Genomic DNA, 23,052 nt, shown 5'->3' on the forward strand with positions numbered 1-23,052 from the left:
AGAATGTTAGCTCGCATCCAGTGCTTTGTCATTTTCCTGATCTCATGGTCAAAATGGATCATCTGTTTGGGATTTCTTGCAGTCACAAACCATGCATCAGTCTTTTGCACTCACTTGCTGAATTCCATTTATTGAAGATGGTGATGTTTGCAGGTAACCCTTCTCCTTTTATTTATTTAATTGCCTGCCACCATTCATCATTAAGCGTGGCAGTGTTATAGAACTTAGACATGATCCATTGTCAGTGGCCTCACTTGGCCCTCCCTATAGCATGCTGCTTCCACTTATTGAATTAATGTAATGTAATTTCACATGATCATCACTCCATTTCTATTTCCTTCCTAGTGCAAATATTGATATAAGAATTGCTGCATTAAGCCTTCCTTTTAGACTGCAAGAATGCCCGAATGTTAAGATGAGTTTTTCCAGGTCCACAATCTGAAAGATGAATGTGGAGGGTGAGAATCTGTGACTTGGTGGTTTTGCTGGAGATTACTTTGAGTTACTATGAGTAGTAGTTTGTCTGTAGATGTTGGTTGCTATGCCGTCTTTTTTGCTGTTGCTCCCAGAGGCTGTGTTATGATTAGATTAGATTAGATTCCCTACAGTGTGGAAACAGGCCCTTCGGCCCAACAAGTCCACACCGCCCCTTGAAGAATCGCACCTAGACCCATCCCCCTATAACCCACACACCCCTTGAACACTATGGGCAATTTAGCATGGCCAATCCACCTAGCCTGCACATCTTTGGACTGTGGGAGGAAACCGGAGCACCCGGAGGAAACCCACGCAGGCACGGGGAGAATGTGTAAACTCCACACAGACAGTTGCCCGAGGCTGGAATTGAACCCGGGTCCCTGGCGCTGTGAGGCTGCAGTGCTAACCACTGAGCCACCGTGCCGCCAAAAAAGCTATAATAATAGCTTTTACCATTCCAGTATCTAGCTTAAAATGAGAATTAACCCCAACTCAACAAGGGACGAGCAAATACAGTATAAAATGTGTTCATCGATGAATAACTTTTCTTGCTTTGGGTACTTGGCAAAATGTTGGTTAATTTACAGTATTGGGAAAGCTAAATTACAAGAATGATTGAGAGATTTGATCAACCTTCAGAACGTAAAATGCAGCACCTCCATGCTGATGATCCAGGTGAGTTTCATAGAATTAACAATTTCTTGTTAGATTTTAAAACGTTTAAGTTGTTCTAATATGCATATTATCTTGAATTTGCAGGCTCCCGGTGGTATAGCAACACCACAAGTTTATGGTCAACTGCTTGCTTTATATCTCCTACATAACGATATGTGAGTATTGATTAAAGAGGTAATACCGCACCAAACTTGTGTACGTATCCATTAGGAGTAAATGCTTGAGCAAGATTTGGCACTATTAAGATTTCAGTAAAATATGATTAGTGAAAATATTTTGCATTGTATCTCATTGCACATTGTATCTCATTGCACATTGTATGAATTGTAAGGTTTTTCTTTTTAAATTTGGGCTGTGTAATTCAGTGATCAGTCCTTATTTACAGTGTTACATGGCACAAAGATATTACCAGCAAGCAAAACCAATAGAAATGATGGTCAATAGGTCATTTAGTTGTGTCACTTTGAGATGGGAGCAGCATATTTGTCACCGTTAACATTTATGAATCTGATTGAATTGTTTTTCCATTCGACATTCATGTTGATGCTTAAAAATAAATCCATTGCCATTATTTTTTGAAAAATATCTCATGGTATATGAGAATCACTGCTAGGCCAGCATTTGATGCTATTCCCAGTTACCTTTGAGAAGGTGATAATGAGTCATCTTTTAGAAAGACTGCAGTCACTGTTCTGCTTTAAAACTGCTCTTATCATCCATTGCTTCAGCTGTCTTTCCTAATATTTTTGATTTCAATATTTTCTGTATGCCACATTTTACCATGTTAAAGTTATTGTAACAAATGTACATAGGTCCTCCACCAAAGCTCGCAAACATTAATTTCTTTGGAGCTGCAGGATTTTAATGCTTAATGACAGCTGAGTTTACCTACACAACTATGATCCACTCCAAAGGCAAATAATTATATTGAGATATTTAAAGTAAATTCTAAACTGTATCAATAATATTTAACACTCTGGTACCACACTGTTCCAAGAATATCATTGTTTGGATTTTGAACTTGCAATCCCCAAAAGCCAAATTGGAATTTTCGGGTATGTCAAATTTTGGCACCTGATTTCACAGAAAGAACAATTACACTTTGGTTTTCAATGTTGCAGTGTTTCAAATTCTTGTTTTTCATACAGGAATTTTAATTACTGATGCTAGCAGCAGTAATTGGTGTTTGTTGTGAAGAAGATGACTTGAATCTAGGTCATGATTTTGCTAGCTTGTGTGTAGTTGTAGTTGTTTGTCAAAGGCTAGTCTTAATTGTTCTTTCAAGGAAACTGAGATTTTGCTCTTGTAGACCAGATGTATACAAACAACTGCAGATGTCCATTATGCAATTGGCTAGATATTATCAGAGATCCTCTTGGCTAAAGTTGTTAAAGCATTTAGATATACACAGTTCTATTCTGTTTACATTTCTTTGGTATTCCTGGCTGCAAAAACTCCATTGGTATGTAAAAAATAAAATCACTGCTTAATTCAGCTGAGCCGTTGTTGATGGTGCCAATCATTTGGGAATATAGGATTTCTATTAGTTTTCCTTATGAAGGAGAATGATACCTTCACATGTAACCTGAGATTTTGACCTTTCACCCTTTTCTGTTGTAAGGTGTTACATTGGAGGAATCTTACAGTGGCTGGTGTTGCATGTTCTTCTTGCTCCATCATATTAGACAACTAGTACCTGGTGAATGGCATTTTGCACTTAACGCAAGATCAAACTGTCCTTGGAACTGTAAATTTTGACCAAATATTATTTCATTAATCCTGACCAAGCTGTATTCCTTTATGTTTTGAATCCTTTCCCTGACTCCTTAAGATTGTTAATTTAAAAAATTCCAAATCAATTCCCAAATTTTAACTCCATGCCTGGTAGGAAATTTTCTAGGATTGGCCAACTGCATTCAAGAGTTCATTGGCCATTTGTGTTTGTTAGATAATGTTTTGATGTTGAACCTCGTCCGGGCTTCCATTACAAGTCTGGCCAAAAGACATGAGATTGTTTTATTAACAATAATAGTAATATTGGCTCTTACAAAACTGTGATTAGATTTTTAAAAATGTTCCACAATTGTACAATGTTTTACAAAAGCTGGAAGATTCTGAAATGGCAAAGGTCAGTCTGAAACCCCATAGGTAACTTTGATCTCAATGAAAGATAAGTCCTGAAACTGAGTCATAACCTTTCTTGCATAATTTTTGATGGACTGTTTCCATTTTACAGTTTACTAATTCGTGTTGAGATTATATCGATATTAAATGGTTTCCAGTAAAATAAAACTCTGCTGACATACCAAATGGAAAAATATATTTATTATTCACTTGTATATTAGAAAATGGAGACTCAGTAAAGCTACCTGAATCCTAATGAGGAGGTCTCAGGACTGAGGGGAGTGGGTGGAAACCGTTGATTTATGTTCATATTGTATTCTGGAAACTATGGCTTTATTGGTGTAGGAAAGTCTGTACAAGTAAATATTTACAGATGAGGCTTTTGGGAAATCTATTGTTTGTCTGAAGCTTTGGGAAAATTTGTGCATCCACCCCCACATACACAGAGAATATTTGCATTTTAATACTTTAGCTGTCACCACAAGTTGTGTTTGCAGTATAATTAATTTCAAAGTGCTGTTTCAATATCTTAAGGAACCTACTCTCCTGATTAAAAACCGAAAGAATTGCGGATGCTGTAAATCAGGAACAAAAACAAAGTTGCTGGAAAAGCTCAGCAGGTCTGGCAGTATCTGTGAAGGAAAAAACAGAGTTAACATTTCGGACCCGTTGACCTTTCCATATTTCTGAGGATGGGTGACCGGCTCCTAAATATTAACTCTGTTTTCTCCTTCACAGATGCTGCTAGACCTGCTGAGTTTTTTCCAGCAGCTTTGTTTTTGTTCCACTCTCCTGATTGATCCACGAAAAAGGTCACTGAAACGTTATACAGCATAAACTCCATTTATAACATGAAGCTGCCTGGGACTTGAAAGAGTGGTTAATTGCATGAATATCAGTGTGAAAACACATTGGTAGGATTGTGGGGAAAAGGCAGGATAAAGGCTAAGTGAGTTGCTCTGCTCAGTGCTTGCACAGTAACAATAGTTTAGATGAGTTCCATCTGTATTGTAACCATATTCTGTTATTGGTTCAGAACACTCCATTATCTCATAGGTCTGCTGTATATAAAGAGATAATGTTGAGTGCATTAGAGGAAGATGAAATTGAGATTTTCAATTAACTGTTAGCTTTAACAGGTTTTGAAATCTTCTTAGCGAAGTGCCACCTGTATTTACTCCACAAGTTATCTTCATTGCTTCCTCCCTCAGCCTCTGTATTTTTAAACACCATCTCAACTTGTCATCTTCTCTTTGCTGTCTGCCCTAGTATTTAATCTCTTTCACGTAAACTTCCCAACTTACACTCAGCCATCAGCTTGACTTTACGACCTCATATGGCCCCACTACTCCAAGTCTCAATTACAGATAAGGCCATCTCTGAATATTTTTTGTATCGCTCTCAAATATAATCTGTATCTGCCTGCAAACCTTACTTGCTGCTGTTTCTGCCTCAAGAGAAATGCTTTCCCCCAATTCGATTTGTTCTGCACACCAGATTTTTGTTTGTCTAACCCTTGGCTGTTCACTTATGACTATACTTCAGCTACCAATCTGCTCAACCTCATTCACACAAGCACCGTTAATGTCCCATTTCCCATTAAACCATTCTTCTCAGCCTACTTCCGCTGGTTTGACCCCACTGGTCCTGCCCATTCAACCAGCCATCTATTTATCCATTCTCCCACTTAAACATTAAGACTGGACCTTGTAGCCACATGGCAGTCATAGTACAAAAGGATGCATGTCTTGACGCTCCTGCACTTAACCTAATTCCCCAAGGGATGCTGTGCATTTTTGTGACAGACCGCCTCAGAAGATCGTGGAAGAAATGAGTAATGGAATGTCTACAGGAGTAATTCAACTGGTGCCACTCCCCTGCCCTTTCCATATACCCCTGTAGTTGTTTTCCTTTAACCTTCAGATAACTATAGCCCAGCTTTCTTTTAAAAGTTACATTTGAATGTGTCTTGACCAAACTCTTGAGACACTGTCTTTTAGATCGTAAGCACCGATTATGTGAAAAAGCCTTTTGTTCTTCCTGTCGCTTTTGTTATTACAGAAGGTGTTAATGGGAACTGTTGCTCCTTACTATCTACTGCGTCCAGATTGCTCAAGAGTACAAACACCTATCCAGTCTCCCCTCGACCTCCTTCAAGGGGAATAGCCCAATCTTTGCTAATCTGACCAGGAAAAGAAGTACTTCAATATTTTCAGAGAATATGGTTGTTTTCTGTGAATTCAATTTTTCTACTGTTAGCTTTTAGAAATTGAAGTCTGCAAAGCTCTATATTAGTGATTCACTTTTCATCAAGTTGACATGGATTCCAGCTCTTTGTCTTTCATTATGAAATTTCATTTCTTGAAAGAGTCCAAATAAAGTAGCAATGGGCCCTTCTAGAACCACTTCTTAAGGTCGTGCGTTCAATACAGAACTGTAGATGGCTCACAGTACATGTGTAATCATCAGTGTTTCCACCCCAGCTGCTGATCTCATTCTGCTTCTGTATCTGGATTACCTTTTAAAGCAAAATGAATATAACTATAATTTGGTTATCTAGTTTGCTTATCAAATTAGATAACCAAACAGATAATCTCTGTTGACTGAAATTCTTATGTTCAAAGAAATTGTGTTTCCATTAATTGTTACAGGAATACTGCACGGTATCTCTGGAAGAGAATACCTCAAGCCATCAAAACTGTGAGTAAATGGTTTTAAGAATATTGCTTTCTGTTATCATTTTCTTCAGAAGCATGAGATGTGAGGGTTGATTTGGGTGTTGCACATGTTGGAGGGAATGACAATAGATGATTATATCCACTTGAGGGATGTACAAAGGGATCTGGGAGTTTTGTTCCAGGATTCTCTAAAGGTTAACTTGCAGCTAGAGTCCGTAATTAAGAAAGCGAATGTAACGTTGTCGTTTGTCTCAAGAGGGCTGGAATATAAAAGCAGTGATGTGCTTCTGAGGCTTTATAAGGCTCTAGTTAGGCCTGATTTAGAATACTGTGTCCAATTTTGGGCCCCACACCTCAGGAAGGACATACTAGCCCTGGAGCGTGTCCAGCAGAGATTCACACGGATGATCCCTGGAATGGTAGGTTTAACGTATGATGAATGGCTAAGGATCCTGGGATTGAACTCATTAGAGTTTAGAAGGGTGAGGGGAGATCTAATAGAAACTTAAAAGATAATGTATGGTTTAGAAGGGGTGGACACTAGGAAGTTGCTTCCTTTAGGCGGGGAGATGTGGCCACAGCCTTAAAATTAGAGGGGGTAAATTTAAAACTGAAATGAGACGACATTTTTTCAGCCAGAGAGTGGTGGGCTTGTGGAATTCATTGCCACGGAGTGCAGTGGAGGCTGGGACATTGGATGCCTTCAAGGCAGAGATCGACAAATTCTTGATCTCAGAAGGAATCAAGGGCTGCGGGGAGAGTGCAGGGAAGTGGAGTTAAAATGCCTGTCAGCCATGATTTAAATGGCGGAGTGGACTTGATGGGCCAAATGGCCTTACTTCCACTCCTGTGTGTTATGGTATTTCTTTCTGGTAAGGCCAGTCATTAGAATCAGTGGAACCCATATAGCTTGGAAGCAGGCCCTTCAGCCCCAACAAATCCACACTGACTCTCAGACCCATCCCCCTATAACCCACCTAATCTACACATCCCTGAACACTTCGAGCAATTCAGCATGGCCAATCCACCTAGCCTGCACCCCTTTGGATTGTGGGAGGAAATGGGAGCAACTGGTGGATACCTATGCAGACATGGGCAAAGCATAAAATGTCTCACAGACAAATGCCCAAAACTGGAATTGAACCCATGTTCTTGGTGCTGTGAGGCAGCAGTGCCAGGTGCTGCGCCACTGTGCTGCCCTCTGAACGTGCACTTTAGATAATTGCGATTTTGGGTGTTTTTTTTCTCAAATATTACCATTGATTTCTTTTGATAGGATATACATGATTGTGCAACAGTAAATCCGTTCGTAGTGGCTGTTGGCTTCACTAACATTGTTTGCTATCCAACTTTGGTCGCCATTTGTCTGGGATAACAATAATGACGGTGATTCATTCATGTTCCAAATACAGGATGATCTCTAATTCTTTCATCAACATTTGATTATAAATTGCTGAAATGTGCTAAGCCATCAAGTTGCGTAGGGAAATGCTATGGAATCTTTGTCTTCAGTTGCAGTATAAATTGATCTCACTTTATAAATATGCTATACCATTCACTGCTAACTTTGAAATTTGCTGTACCTAATTATTTTTGCTTCTCTCTGGACAATGGTTCTGATCACTCTGAGAGGAAAATCCATTCTAGCAATTTTTGTTTATCTATTTTTTCACTTAATTTTCCAACTGTGGTCACATTGCTAAGTGTTTCTGTATTTGCAAATTTAATCTTGGACATGTGCCTAGTTTGCTTCGAGACCTGCTTTGAATCTCTAATGTTGTTCTCCTGTATCTTGACTTATTAGCTGCTGCACAGTTGCCTGCTGTGCAGTCTCAACACTTCGAAGTTCAAATGGGGTTGTGTCTGCTGTTCTATTATGATTCCATGTTCCAGTACTAAAGGGTGTGATTGCCTCCGCCAGTGAGGTGATAGCCTTGATAATGCATGTTGACATACACAGATGTGAGGAATTGAAGAGCCATCTTCAATGGTCTGCCATTCAGTGAATGAGAAGGCTAATTCCAAGACAAGGTTGAAAGGAGCAAGTTGCAAGGAAAGAGTTTGGATATTTTTTGACCAAAAGTCACTGTTGATTTAATACGTAAGATCAGCTGAGGAAGCATCCAAGCTATTGTAAACCAATGTAGGGAGTAATGTATCTGAAGATTACTGATGATGTAAAACTAGGTGGAAAGGTAAGCTACGAGGAGTACAAAGAGGCTGCAAAGGAATATAGATTAAGTGAGTAGACAGCAAGGTTCTACATGAATTGTAATGCTGGAATATGAGGTACCCTACTAGAGGCTACCCAATCTGATTTCTTTTCTTTATAGTTCAGGGAATCTAATCTAATCTAATCTAAATACAATAGAAAACCAGAATATCATCTTTTAAAAGGTATGCAACTTGTAAATGTTGACATTCAGAGAGACTTTATCTACAAGGAACATACAAAGGTAGCATTCAGGAAGCAAGCAATTGGGAAGGCAAGTTAATGGTATGTCAGTCTTTATTGCCAGAGCATTGGAATACAAGATTAAAGACACTTTTTAAGTTCCTATTCATGGGATATGACCATTGTTGAAAAGGCCAGCATTTGCTCTCCATTGCTCATTTCTTCATCGAGAATTGTTACAGGATTTTATAAGACCACACCTGATATGTAATTTATGTTCTGTAGTGAAGACAGGCAAAAATATTCGTTCAGTGTCATTGCAGTTTCCTGATTCCCCACATTAGCTTCTCCCACATCTAAGGAAACAATGTTTATTTTGACTGTCCTCCTTTTCATCTAGATGAAATTCCTCTTACATCTTTTTTTATATTGCTACCTAGTTCTATTTCTACTCATTTTAAATGTTTGCAATTTTGTTCTTCACATCTAAGGAAGGATATATTTGCCTTGGCAGTGGTTTAGTGAAGGTTCAGGAGAGTGATTCCTGAAATAGGAGCGACATGCTATGATGAGAGGGCTGAATAAATCGGGACCGTTCTTTGTGGAGTTTTGAGAAATGAGAGATGGTCTCATTGAAGCATGCAGAGGCTTTCCCCCTGGCTGTGTAGTCATGAACACAGGGCATGACCTAGAATAAGGAGCTGATCATTTGGGATTGAGAGGAGATTACTTTTCAACTGGATGGTTATGAATTTATTTATTCTGCTTTCCAGAGGGTTGTGAATGCTCTATTGTTGAATACATTGAAGGCAGAGATAGACAGATTTAATTTTGCCCTACAGGCTATTGAAGATTCGGGGAACCACGTGGGAAATTGGTGTTGAGGTGCAAGATTAGCACTCATTGTATTGAATGGTAATGGAGACTTGAGGGACTGTATGATTTTCTCCTATTTTCTAATGTTGACAATATGTAGTGCAATTCCACAGCATAATATCTTTACTGAAATTTACTCAATGGCGGTTTGCCAATATGTTTAAATGCATTGTACTTTGGATTTTACAGTCAGTGACAAAATAAAAGTGCCAATCGCTGATGTCAAGGATTCAGTGACCTGTACAATGGGAATTTTCTCTTTTCCCCATGGCAGTTTAAATTTGACATAAACCGAAGGAGCAGCAGCAGGAATGTCGACAAGTGAAAAGGCAGTGTTCGTGCAATAAAGTGGGAAGTTAAAAGTACTTGAAGTCATTCAGGTTTAATTTAAATTTCAAGCTATGAAGAAAATTTCAATATCAAGGTTGAGGCCAAAATAAAATATATACGTTGTTTTAACAAAAAGCACAACTCGGAAAAAGTGTGGACTGTTTGATCATTGTGTAAACATTTGACATTCCATGAATATAAGGTTAATTCTTTGGGACCAATAAAGTGTTTCAGGGCTGTTGTACTATCTTGGGAACAATGCCTGAATAATGTGCCAAAATGATTGAGAAAGCAAAAGATTAATTGGGGCTTCCTCTCCCTCTGATAGGAACATTTTTAATGATGCTGATTATGCCTTGACAAAATTTGTAGAAAAGAGTTCAGGCAGGAAAAAGTAACAGGGTTAATCCTTACAGTAAAACAGGGATGCAGTGTGGTAAACTCAAACTCTATGGATTAGAAACAAATTAGTGAAGTTGGTTTTGGCTCCTTACTGAGATTTTTAACATATGAAATGTGCATTGTACTGGTCATCCTATTTATGCAAAGATGTAATTACATTAGAAGCAGTTCAGGGAGTGTTTACTAGATTCATTCGTTGAATGGATAGATTGGCTTATGAGGGAAGGCTAGGCTTGTGTCTGTCAATAACTTAGAAAAGTAAGAGGTGAATTGGTTGAAACAGGCAAGGTCTGGATGGGTCTTAACGGGGTGAATTTGGAAAGGGTATTTCCTCTTGTGGAAGAACATAGAACCGGATATCATTGTTTCAGAGTAAGAGGTTACTCTTTTAAGCTAGAGATGAGGAGAAACTTTTTCTCTGAAGGTCATGAGCTTTTAGACCTTGCTCAAAAAGCAGCGGAAGCAATATTTTTGAATATTGTTGGGGCAGAGATAGGTTCTTGATAAGCAAAGGGTGAAAGATTAGTCGATTAGGCAGAAATGTGGAGTATTCATATCCACCATGATCTTATTGAATGGCAAAGCAGGCTTGAGGAGGTTGAGTGGTCTACTCCTAATTCATATGTTTATATAGAAAGTCCCAGAGATCCTTGTCGGGCCTATTAAACTTTCTTAATGTTTAATACTTGGCTGTCCTTGAGGTCACTTCTAATCTACATTGGGGGTTAAAGATATGATTCCAATAGCTATCCCCCAGAAGTGAAGAACAAAGGTCCTACAATTTTGAGATGTTTCTACAGTAAACCACGGAATTTCTTAATTGGCGCTAACTGCCTTGGGAACAAAAATCGAGGCTTATATGTAGAGCTTCAGGTCTGACTTTCAAGAGTCAGTTATTCTTTTCTTTAGCTATCTGAGCCACGGTGGGATGCCTGAAAGAATTAACTGCCGCAGTAACCCTTTTTCTGGTAATGGGAATAATAAAGCTTTTCTCTTCTAATTGAGCATTAACTTAGAATGTTGTACTGTCAAAGTACCCTTCCTGAATTGGTGACAGGAGCCTTTGTATATGTGTGGTTTTAATTCATCTGTAATGTCACAGTATCTGCTACTTCATAAGCTGTCTTCCATTTGGACTTACAGATCGGCTTCGTGCAATACTATCAATCTCAAATGCCTCTGCAACTTGACATGGTTTCAGGCCAACTTATTGTCCCACATAATGCCAACAAATCACTCCACAATTTGTTATCCTGATGTTTATTTTTGTCCTTTGCTATGTTGCAGGCTAATCCTGAGCTTGGTGCAATTTGGTCTGTGGGGCAGCGTATCTGGCAAAGAGATTTTCCTGGCATTTACACTGTGATAAGCTCTCATCAATGGTCTGACACCATCCAGCCCATCATGGAGGAATTGAGAGGTAAGATCCTTCTTATTGCTTCAGAATTGAAGTATTTTCAGCAGGGACTAGGAGATAAGAAATTTGCGGAAGGAGCAAAAGTGTATTCCACTGAGGAAAGATCAAGAATATGAATTCTTTAAACTTTGGTAGTTGTATTTTTGAATTTTAGATCTGGTTTTGTGGAACCAATGGAGTAGCTTTTCAATGTTTTGTTGAACTTTGTGGAATTACTTCATTTTGTTCTGTTAGCGGATCTGTCGTATTGAGAGTAGCTTTTGCATGGCATGTGGACTGGATGAAAACAAAAAAGGACCAGGAGCCGGCCATTTGGCCCTTCAAGCCTGTGCAGCCATTCGTTATGATCATAGCTGTTCGTTCAACATGATAGCCTATTCCCGTTGTTCCCTGTATCCTTTGATCCCTTCAGTCCTAAGTGCTGTATGCAACTCACTCTGAAAATCGTACAGTGTTTTGTACAAAGCCCAAGAATTGCAGATGCTGGAGATCTGAAACTGAAACAAATTACTGGAGAAACTCAAGATCTAGCAGCATGTGTGGAGAGAAAGCAGAGTTAACATTTCACTAACCCTCCTTTGGGCCAGAAGTAGCTAGGAAAAGGCTGGGATGTGTGTTGAAGACAGATGTGGATGCTGGTGGGGTGGTAAGGGAGGACCAAGGGGGCGTTATCACTGTTATGGGAGGGAAGACAAAGGTTGAGGGCAGAAGTGCAGGAAATGGGTTGGATACGGCTGAGAGCCCTGTCCACTATTGTGCTGGAGAACCCTCAGTTTCCTGAGGCAGAAGGTAGTGTCATCAGAACATATATGACAGAAATGGAGAGGCTAGTAGAATGGAATGGAGTCTTTACACAAAACAGGGTGTGAGGATGTATAGTCTGGGTAACTTTGGGAGTCGGTAGGTTTGTAATGGATATTGGTGGTCAGCCTATACCCGGAAATGTCGAGGAAAGAAAAGGCAGAGTCAGAGATAGACCAACTGAAGGTGAGAGCAGGGAGGAAATTGGATGTGGAATTGATTAACTTTTCCAGTTCTGGAAGAAGGAGGGAAGCAACACCAATGATGCTGTCAGTGCACTGGAGAATGAGTTGTGGGGAGGGTTCCATGTACCCCACACAGTCAGCCATAACCTGGGGACAATGTGGGTACCATGGCCACAGCTTTGATCTGTAGAAAGTGAGAGGAATTAAAAGAGAAGTTCAAAGTGAGCATGAGCGCAGCTATGTGGGTCAGGGCGATGGTGAATGGATACAGTTCAGGCTTTTTTTCGAAGAAGTGAAGACCCTTAAGACCATCCTGATGTGGGAGGTGGATGTGTGAAGAGAATGTTTTGCCTTCAGCTTCTCTGTGTGGTGGCAAACTCCCCAGGCTCACTACTCTCTTGGTGAAAAGACCTCTCCTCACCTCATGTCCTAATTACCTACCCTGACCCTTGGTTCTAGATTTCTCGACTACTGGGTGTGTTCCCATTGTTGGGAATGGGTGTGATGTGCTATATTAATGGAACTAAATGCTCAGGATGGCCTCTCTGTGAATCATCAAATTAATAAAATGTTGTTGAGGTTTATGTAAGAATACGCGAAGGCCAAGTGAACATTTGACAATCTATCATTTCATATATTAAATGGCATTTCATCGACCTTCCAAAGTAAACGATCTTTAAATTTATTCTTAAACCCTGAAGATAATGAAACCAAACCATGAGTCATTCCGTAGCACAAATGGTAGGTGTGGGTGCTTTTTGCTGCAGTGACATAATTCTTTCTCTCTCTCTGTCACCACCTCCCCCAACCCCTCTCTCGTCTCTTCTCTCTCTCTTTCCCCTTCTTTCGTTCTCTGCCTCACTTTTACCCCCCCCTTTATCTCTTTCTCCCTCTCACCCCCTTCGATCGCTCTCTCACCCCCTTCGCTCGCTCTCTCACCCCCTTCGCTCGCGCTCTCTCACCCCCTTCGCTCGCGCTCTCTCACCCCCTTCGCTCGCGCTCTCTCACCCCCTTCGCTCGCGCTCTCTCACCCCCTTCGCTCGCGCTCTCTCACCCCCTTCGCTCGCGCTCTCTCACCCCCTTCGCTCGCGCTCTCTCACCCCCTTCGCTCGCGCTCTCTCACCCCCTTCGCTCGCGCTCTCTCACCCCCTTCGCTCGCGCTCTCTCACCCCCTTCGCTCGCGCTCTCTCACCCCCTTCGCTCGCGCTCTCTCACCCCCTTCGCTCGCGCTCTCTCACCCCCTTCGCTCGCGCTCTCGCTCTCGCTCTCACGCTTCCCTGAACTTCAAGTAAACAATGTTTATTGCAGCTTAGTGTTGCATTAAAGTTATGTGTTATTTAGGAAAGTCCATCACTTTTAAATACTCTAAATGCAGTGTGAAGTGATTAAATATACTCTAACCTGTGACTGATTTCCATATCTCCACATAACATTTGCTCACACTCTGGTTACATCTCTAGCAGTTGAAAGCCTGATATGCTGTAAGTAAAAAATCAAAAAGCTGTTTTATTCATGCTAATTTGCCGTCCCTTGTTATTTAATTGATTTGTTTTTTTTCCCTGACTATTCCTTGCTGCCATACTACCTCCACATAAATCACCCAAATGCTAGTTTATGTGAGATTCTGATCAACAAGTGTCGCCTTTCAGCAACTGGGGGCAGGAAAGTCAAATATTTCAACCCAACACGCAGATAATGTCTTGTACAACCTGTTGAAAAGCCTGACCTATTTGTCTTTGTTTAGCAACACCAGAGCATGCACGTTGTGCACTGCTTAAGTTCATGTGCAGTTTAAAACTCCAGCATCCCCCTTATCCCTTACCCTTACCATCTCCCCTCCACAGTCATCACTCCACTCACTCAATATTGCACTTCGTCGCTACACATACGTAACATGGCCTTTACATCATGACGCATTGGGTCTTTGTGCACATGCGCATTTCTAGACCAGCAGACGGACATGCAGTGTGGGGGTCATCAGACACTGCCTTTTTCACGAGCTTGTTTTATCTACTTGCCTTTTAAGAAGAGTGTAACATTTCCTTAAAATCTCATCATGCTGTTGTCTGTAAAAGTTCCATTGACTTTATGGTCTGTATGTTCACTGGTCTCAGATAAATATGTCCCCACATAACCTTAGTCTCCTGGATCATTTTGGATTACTTTTGAGAGTGGAGAGAAATTTCCCAGAACATTTTTTTTACAAAATTGTTTCAGGGTTTGTTTGCGTAAGATCATCTAGTTGGTGAGAGTGATAGTTGGGGAAACTGATAGGTGTCAAAAATTGTACCATGGCAGTGTGGAACTGGCTTGATGAATCATTCAGTTTTCATTTTTTTAGTCTTGTAGATAACTTAAGTGTTATCCGAGGGTTGATTTCTCTGTTTAATATTCAGGCCCAGCTGCCAAGGTAATTTGGATGTTGTGAACATTAGATTACAGGCCGGAATGTTTGAATTTCATGTTGCAACCAGACTGCGTGCGTGCATGTGTGAGAGAGAGAGAGAGAGAGAGACCTGGAGGCCATCTAGTATTCATATGTCAAAGATTAACAAATTAAAGGAGTGTATGCATGAAGCAATCAAAGGTTATCACATAAGTACAGATTTTAGTTTAAACAAGATAGGACCCAACTTGTTGCGCTGATCAAATCCATACTTGCAATTTTGCTGCATAGGTCACCACCACCTCAGGTCATAAGTAATAACTGTGACTATGCTGATGTTACCCACACCAAGGAAGCTTATGCAGCATCTTCACTTCCCTTTTCAGGCATTTTAATGCAAGATGAATTCATAGTTCAGGACTGAGAGAGTACTTCACTGTGAGAAGTGTCCAATTTCAAATCTGCTAAACCACAGTGCATTAAAAAACGGACGTAAGAGATCCTGCAGCGTCCAAAAATCCAGCCAGTTCAAGGAAGAACAAGAGAGTTAACCCTTGGTGGCCAGATTAACGCTTATTTCCCTCAGTATCATGAAAACATAATTATCTGATCAACATCATCATAGTCCTGGTTGTGAGAGAGTGCCCATGTGCAAATTGGCTGCAGTATTTCTTCGAAAAAAGAACAGTGACTGCACTGTAAAAAGTTCTTTATTGGCTGTAAACTGCTTAGGTCCTGAAATTGTGAAAAATTTTTTAAAATTTGAGCCAGTTTTTTTAACACAACCTGAGAAACATTTGAAATTTAGTTTTAAAAATCAGTGGCGATGGTATGAGAACAACTAGAAGTTAAACCTTTAATTTTGTGTTCTTTCAACCATATTACAGAAATGATAAGTAAAGAAAATGAGCACCGATTAGATTTTGAGGAAACAAAAGCTTTACTATTCAGCTACTTCAACTTTAGTGTCTTCAAACAAAATCGTATTGAATCTTTAAGCTCACTTTGTAGCTCATCTAACATACCTACAGTTTCTTTAAAAATTCAACTTGCAAAAAAAATTCAACTTATAACACTTATAACACCTGATGTTTAGTTTTATTTCTGTTGCTTCTAGCACAAAAGCTTTGTTAGCAAAAAGCCATTCCATATTTTTTAAAATCAGTTAGCTAAACTCCTATCCACTCTGTAGATCTTAATATTGAATGTACCCAAGAGATGCATTGGAAGTTTGTAGACATTTTCTAATTAATCCATTCAGATATGTTATTATACACCTCTGAAGCAGATGGGACTTGAACCTGGATTTCCTGTCTCAGAGGTAAGGACATTGCCACTGTACTGTAAGAGGGCACTGTGATTGGAAATTTATATAAAGTTTAAATTACAGTAGTACCAGAATTTTGATTTGTAAGCTGCACATCACATGTAGAGTGTGTATGCATGAAAGCACTTCAAGCAAATACTGTTATGAAAGCAACCCTTTGTTTTTATGTAAGATACATTAGACATTTGCTCATTCTTGTGTGACAGTAAGCATGCTAATTTTAGCAGTCTGCAAGTTACATTGTAGTGACTTTTTCATTTCAAACCCAGAAAGACACAAATCCTTGAGTACGCCACCTGAAAGTTCCTCTCCAAGTCACACTCTATCCTGACTAGAAACTGTCACTATGCCTTTGTCAAAGTCAGCATTGTGGGTGCGCCCACATCCAATGGACTACAGTGGTTCAAGAAAAGAGCTTATTTAGAAATGTGCAATAAATGCTAACCTACCCAGTAATTTGAACATCCCATGAATGAATTGCTTATTGAATTATGCAAATTTCTCAATTATTCAATCAATTTTCTTTTGAAGATGCTACAAGACGACGTGCCTTTGGTCTCGTTGCCCAAGCATACACATCAATTAGTGCTGATGATCTTGCTGCTTTTGTGGGACTTCCTGTAGAAGATGCTGTTAAAGGTAGCTTATTACTAATATCTCCAACAGATTGCCAAATAAGCCAGGTATTTTATAGTTGTTATTTTGGATTGCAGTTCATGGCGCTTTCTAGTTTTATAAGAACTATTGCATATGTCTGGGCTCTGTCCCTAAATATTGCATGATAGGTTCAGTGTTTTCAGTTATTTTAGGGGTAAAAAATTGAGCTGCAGATGTTTTGATTAACAATGTTTACTTCTCAATATAAAATGATTGTCCAATACAGCTTTCTTTTAAGGATATAATTAACTCATTATGATCATAATAAATAAATAACAGACTGGACTTTTTGACCTCCTGAGCTTGCTGTACCGTTCAGTAAGATAATAGCTGATCTATTACACCACTGTACTACTGTTCCACTCTTGGTGATGGGCAATGAGCAATGCCAAGAATGTTGAGTGCTCACCCAGTGCAGTGTCCTTGACATGTTCAGCATTTCTTCCAATTGGTGTTCAACATGGAGTTTTGATTCCTCAGCCAAAGGAGAGGGGCAGAGGTGGAGATTTTCTTTCCCTGTTTGATCCGATTCCGTGAGGCCTTTTGGAGTCAGGAGTCAATGTTGAGGATTGTCAGAGTAACTCCCTCCTGACTGTATGCCACTATGCTGCTATCTCTGCTGAGTCTGTCCTGCCAGTGGGACCACATGTGCCCAGGGATGGTGAATTCCGAAACATTGTAAGTTATGATTTTGAGAGTGTGATTCTGTCAGATGGTTGTTTTACTAGCCTGTTGGACAGCTCCCCCATTTATGGCACATCTCCCCAGATGTTGGTAAGTAGGACTCTAGGGTCAACACATCCGAGTTTGGTGTTGTCTTTTGTAGGTGAACTATTCCATTTTCTTCCTTTTCTTAGACTTTGTAGTGAGTAGATACTATAGAATGGCATGTTAGGCCTGTTCAAAGGCCGTTTAGGAGTCAACTAAATTTCTGAGAGTCTGAAGTCGTGTGTGGTCTGCCTAAGTAAGGATGGTAGATTTCCTTTCCCAAAGGCCATCAGTGAATCAGGATGCGTTTTATGATAATTGACTGTGTTTCATGGTAACCATTAGATAGTTGTGGTGGGATTTACACTCATATCTAAATAATTAGCCTGCGCTTTGGAATTTCAAGCCCAGTGATATTGCCGCACCACCTCTCCTCAACTGGGATACCAACTGAATGTCTTCACACTTCAGCTCCTGTGTGTTGCTGTTTCTAGATTCCTTTCTGGGACCCTTCATTTCTTTTTGTAAAATGCCAGAGCATCCCCATCTCATCCCTGCACCAAATTCACTGGTTGAAGCACTTGTTTCACTTCATTAACCATTGTATGACTTAATTGAGTTATAATCAAGCTGGAGTTCAGCTTCCTTCAAGATAATTTTTTAGATGTAGATTAGAGCTGGTTTTCAACTCCAATGTATGTAATTATAATGTAACTGTCCTGTGGTTTGTGGAGTCTCAACTCTGTTAGCTAATTGTGCAGTAGTGTACTGTGAGCTAGGTTGTGAAGCATAAAAACCAGCTGTGCCAGATAAATGCTCTCTGGGTTTATAGAGTTTGAGACTTTTATAAAAACTGTAGTACCTAATGCCAAACATAGCTTTACATCAAGTGCTGCTGCAAACAGTATGTCATGTCCCTGCAAGGGGACATGAAGATCTGGAAATTTATTCAACAACTGATCTTCTGGAGATGTGATAAAAGATAAACCAGTTAACACTTCCTAGATTTTGTTTTGAAAAGCTATTAGTTTTAGACCCATGGGAATTTTCATTTAAGAGTAGTACAGCATAATTTCCAGACTTAAACAGTTATGGGAATTTTGTTTTCTTGTTCTAACTGTCCAGAACGGTTTACAACTTTGCATCCATGTAGTCCTTTAGCTTAGCTTGCTATTGTCAAAATGTGCAATTGCATGACTCCAGATTTTATTCTGCATCTGTTTTTATAAATCTTAGCTTCTCCTTCAGATGGGCAGTCTTTGCTGGTTCCATCTTCCTTGCTCATTTTCTCACATACTCCATCCCTCTCTGCCCTCTTCTGCTACCCCTCTCCCTTTTCACTCTTGCCTGCTTGAGTTCCCTCGACTTCCCCTCAGTCCATCCTCTCTGCTTCTGCTCTCCTCCTGTCAATGCAAGGGAACTCTTTGTGCAGCCAAGTGGGGAAGGATTGCATATAAATCATTGCCAGTTTTCTCCGGAGCTTCACCTAAGTTGCCCTCCCGGGTCTGGAGTGAGAAGCGTTGCTGCTGAGCAAAACAGCCCATTACTAGTAATATTTCTGAGCAAGGTGTCTGTTTCTGGAGGTATCTGCAGCACAGTACACTGATGGAATCTAGGATTTAATTTCCATTCGATCACTTGCTTTGGGTGAGTGTTGTTTGAAAACAGTCTCAAATCAGTTTTTTATTGGAGGGACATTATGTGCATTGGCCCCCAGTGAACCAAGGAAGCTTGAAAATATCTGGTTGGAGGTAAAGGTGTGAGGAAAGCATTGTTGTCCATACTGAGAGTTTGGACTTGCAAAATATATTTAATTAACAAAATTGAAACCTGAGCCATTAAAAGGACTTTGGTGCAGTAGATAAGAAGTGATCTATGGACACAAAAAGAGTAGTTTTGAATAGTGTTTCAGACTTGAAGAGACTGCATATTGCAATTCCCCAATCACCTGCAGGTTGTTGAAACATTACCAGATCTTAAGATTTGCTAATAGAAGCATAGTGAGTACAAAAGTGGCAAAAAATTATGCTGAATCCCTATAAACTGCTAGTTAGGTCTCAGTTGGAAGATATTGCCTAACACCATGTTAAGAACAATGGCTCGGTTTGGAGAGCGAACGAACATGCTTTATTAGAATGTCACCAGGATGTTTTAGGATAAAAGTTGGGACTTGTAAAAAGTCAGGAAGGATTTTGATGGAGTAAATAGCAAGAACTGTTTCCAGCAGGACTAGTAATCAGATTTAAAGTAATTAACAACAAAGCTAGAGCTGAGACCTAAGTTTCTTTTTATTCTCTAATTGAGGTGTGCATATATTATCATACATTAGTCAGTGGTTTTGTGCTGTAATTTCAATGTACCTTGGGTCAAATGGACAGACTGCCTTGAGAGAGGTTTTTTGAGGGACAGCTATTCTTCTTTACTCATTTTGGCGATGATATAAATTTCATTATTCCTCTCAATTGTGTGAGATAGCGTACAATTATGACGAGTGTTTTGCTTAATGTGGTTAATGTAGTGTGCACAGACTTCCAAAAGACATTTGATTAAGTGCCGCGTAACTTTGCCAAACAGCAGAGTGGAGGGTGAGCTCTAAGTGCTGTTTAACTTCTGAAAATGCCTCCAGCAGTGAGTTCTAGAGGGCCTGGCATTTTCTTCTATGCTTACTTGGTGCATCTAGACACCAGAGTGTAACCCTGCCTGAGGATAGGAAAAACTTGGAGAACATGAGGCCGAGCCAGGAAGCAGCAGTTTCAATCTTTGGATTTTTTGTTTCTGACTGCGCATTGTATAGGCTCCTTCATGCAGGCTGCTGACCGTACTTCACAAGTACTGACAACTACACCAGAAGTGGGGAAGGAAGAAAGGGGCTGATAACTGACTAGTTGGAAGGGATGGGAGTTAGGAAGAGAAGCTGCTAAATGGGTAAGTGGGGAGTTTGCATATTTCCCCTTGTGTCTGCATGACTTTCCTCCAGGTGCTCCAATTTCCTCCTATGGTCCAAACGAATGTGGAGGTTTCGTGGATTGGCCATGTTAAATTGCTCATAGTGTCCAGGGATCTGCAGGATAGGTATGTTGGCCATGGGAAATGAAGGGATAGGGTAGAAGACTGAGTGTGGGGCGAATTGTGTCAGAGATAACAGGAACTGCAGATGCTGGAGAATCCGAGATAACAAGGTGGAGAGCTGAATGAACACAGCGGGCCAAGCAGCATCAGGGGAGCAGACACTGCTCCCCTGATGCTGCTTGGCCTGCTGTGTTCATCCAGCTCCACACCTTGTTATCTCTGAGTGTGGGGAAATGCTGTTTGAAGAATCAGTGCAGATTCAATGGGCTGAATGGCCTCTTCTACACTGCAGGGATTCAATGAATGATTTGATCTACAAATAGATGAGTTTTAATAAATGTTCAATGCTACTATGTGGCTTTATTGCTGATTTATTTTCACTGCAGCCTGGGGTCACCAATATTAAAAGGCAGAGTCACATTAGACAGTAGCTTCAGGGCAGTGTTGATAGTAAGAAAATGTGGCAATATTGAAAACCAGGGAATACAGATCTAGGGTGGTTTGCAAAAGAATCAAAGGTGATAGGCTATAAACTTTTTTTGCACATGTAATTACATTCTGAAATGCTCTGTATGAATGGATGGTGGGTACTAATTCATTCGTCGTTTTCAGGAGGAATTTGGGTAAGTACCTAGAGATTTACTTACAACCTTGCAGGGAAAGGATGAGAAAATGGAACTAGCTGAATTGCTTTTGCAGAGTCAACGTGGAGCCAAATGGCTGCCTCCTATGTTGTAATCATCCTTTGTATAATGCAAGAACAACTGGAATAAAATTATATGATTGAAAAGTCTTAAACACGATACAGTTGCTTGTAAAATGTCTTTTTTTTTTAATGGTATTTTTCCGTCTGTCCAATGTTCAGTCTTGTTTCCCTTCTAATTGCAGCTGTTTTAGAACAGGGGTGGCAGGCAGATCCATCCACACGAATGGTTGTACCCAAAAAGGCAGGTAGGTGGTGCTCTTGCTCTATTTTAAAGAAAATACTGTGTTTAAAATAAACTCACCTTTCAGCGAATGGAAAGATTTCTTTCAACTTTGCATGTAAATCATGTTCCCCTAAAGCAAGCTCTGACAGAAATCGTCTGGTTTAGCTTAAAAAGCCTTTTAAGTTCCATCTGCATCTGATTGCATCTGCAAACAGCTTTTTTTTTGTTTGCCTTGCTTCCTGGAGTCACATTTCATAGGCTGGCTGTAAAGAAATCCAATGAGAAAGCCACTGTCTCCAGTTTGCATAGTGACTGCAGTGCGACTTTTGAAAGTTGCTTTCTATCAAATGGTTTTAATTGTGTTGATGGATTTATTTTCTGCATCCGTGTGAGTGCAGTTCAACAGATGTTTTGCACATGTACTTAAATTGATGATTGCATAGGGATTCTTTCCCCCAGGATAAAAAGAAAGGACAACCAAACATGGAAGTCAAAGGAACTTGATTTTTGTGATTGATTTGCCTTTTCCCATTTACCCTGAGCATCTGCTCCATGAGATTGGACCACTTAAGCTGAACACCTGGGGAAAAGAAGTGTCCCATTGCATTAGTTTAAACCACACATTATAAATTGTAATATTTGCATCAATGTGTAAGGTGATTCATTTGCTTTTCTCTTTGTAATTTTTACAGAACCTCCCCCAGTACCACAGATTCCTAATGAACAACAGTTGGCCAGACTGACTGACTACGTGGCCTTCCTTGAGAACTGACAAACTACCACTATCGTGTGTGTGTGTGTGTGTAAGAGAGAGAGATGAACTCAGGCTGTCAGTTTCTTGTTTCGTGAATGACAAAGACCAGTGGAATTTTGCTTATAGTAACCTTGTCGAAAAGGAGACTCTTGAAGTTGCTTTTGAATGTTCTTGTAAATATCAATGTCACCAAATTAAAAAAAAACCCTCTCTAGGGATATCTAGCATTTTTCACCAAGTACATTTATTTTAGTCTTGCTGACTGACCTTTGGAAAAGTCAACTGAATTCCACCCACATTATGGATCCTAGAACATCCTGCTTTACTTTGAGTTTATCCAGTGATTTGAACTGTTTATTCATAAGCAAACAGAAGTTTGCGTATTTCAGCTGTGCACAGGATCTTTTGTTTGGCTTCCTTTTTTGGGCAGTTTGAGGTTTTAGCAATGTAGAATAGGAATTAGTGAGGGTTGTCTTTTTCTTGGTACTTCTCATTGAATTCAGGGTAATCTGTTGCCTTGCACATTAATTAGTAGGCCTTAAATTTGAAAAAAAATTGAAAGTTCTGATTTATACTTTTTGTGAGGGTGTTACTGAGAATGCAGAAATGGTTCATATGAATGACAGCGGAGATGGGAAACTTCATATGTATACAGATAGATTAAAGAAATGGGAATTGCTTTACTTGGGCAAGAAAAGATTCAGAGCAGATTCTTTGACAGTATTCAGATTTGTGGACTTGAAACCTTTTTTGGATTTGAAGCGAGGAAGACATAAGTAAAAGCATTTTCATGCAGTGAGTGGTTAGAATCAGGAATGCACTCCCTGAGAATGTGCCAAAGGCAAGCTCAGTCAACGTATTC

At 40.0% G+C, this 23,052-nt stretch overlaps 1 protein-coding gene across 1 annotated transcript in view; it reads left to right on the top strand.

Moving 5' to 3' along the window:
• cops8 (COP9 signalosome subunit 8) overlaps nucleotides 1-22,417 on the top strand; it is a 124,315-nt gene extending 101,898 nt beyond the window's left edge. Inside the window, exons 2-7 of the mRNA XM_048535410.2 lie at nucleotides 1,237-1,307; nucleotides 5,928-5,976; nucleotides 11,245-11,377; nucleotides 16,605-16,712; nucleotides 21,396-21,458; nucleotides 22,129-22,417. Of these exons, the coding sequence (XP_048391367.1) occupies nucleotides 1,237-1,307; nucleotides 5,928-5,976; nucleotides 11,245-11,377; nucleotides 16,605-16,712; nucleotides 21,396-21,458; nucleotides 22,129-22,208 (504 nt within the window). The 3' untranslated portion in view covers nucleotides 22,209-22,417. The remainder of the gene's footprint in view (nucleotides 1-1,236; nucleotides 1,308-5,927; nucleotides 5,977-11,244; nucleotides 11,378-16,604; nucleotides 16,713-21,395; nucleotides 21,459-22,128) is intronic.
• Nucleotides 22,418-23,052: the final 635 nt, after the last annotated feature.

The sequence above is a fragment of the Stegostoma tigrinum genome, chromosome 7 (genome assembly GCF_030684315.1).
Source record: "Stegostoma tigrinum isolate sSteTig4 chromosome 7, sSteTig4.hap1, whole genome shotgun sequence".
In the NCBI taxonomy this organism is placed as follows: domain Eukaryota; kingdom Metazoa; phylum Chordata; class Chondrichthyes; order Orectolobiformes; family Stegostomatidae; genus Stegostoma; species Stegostoma tigrinum.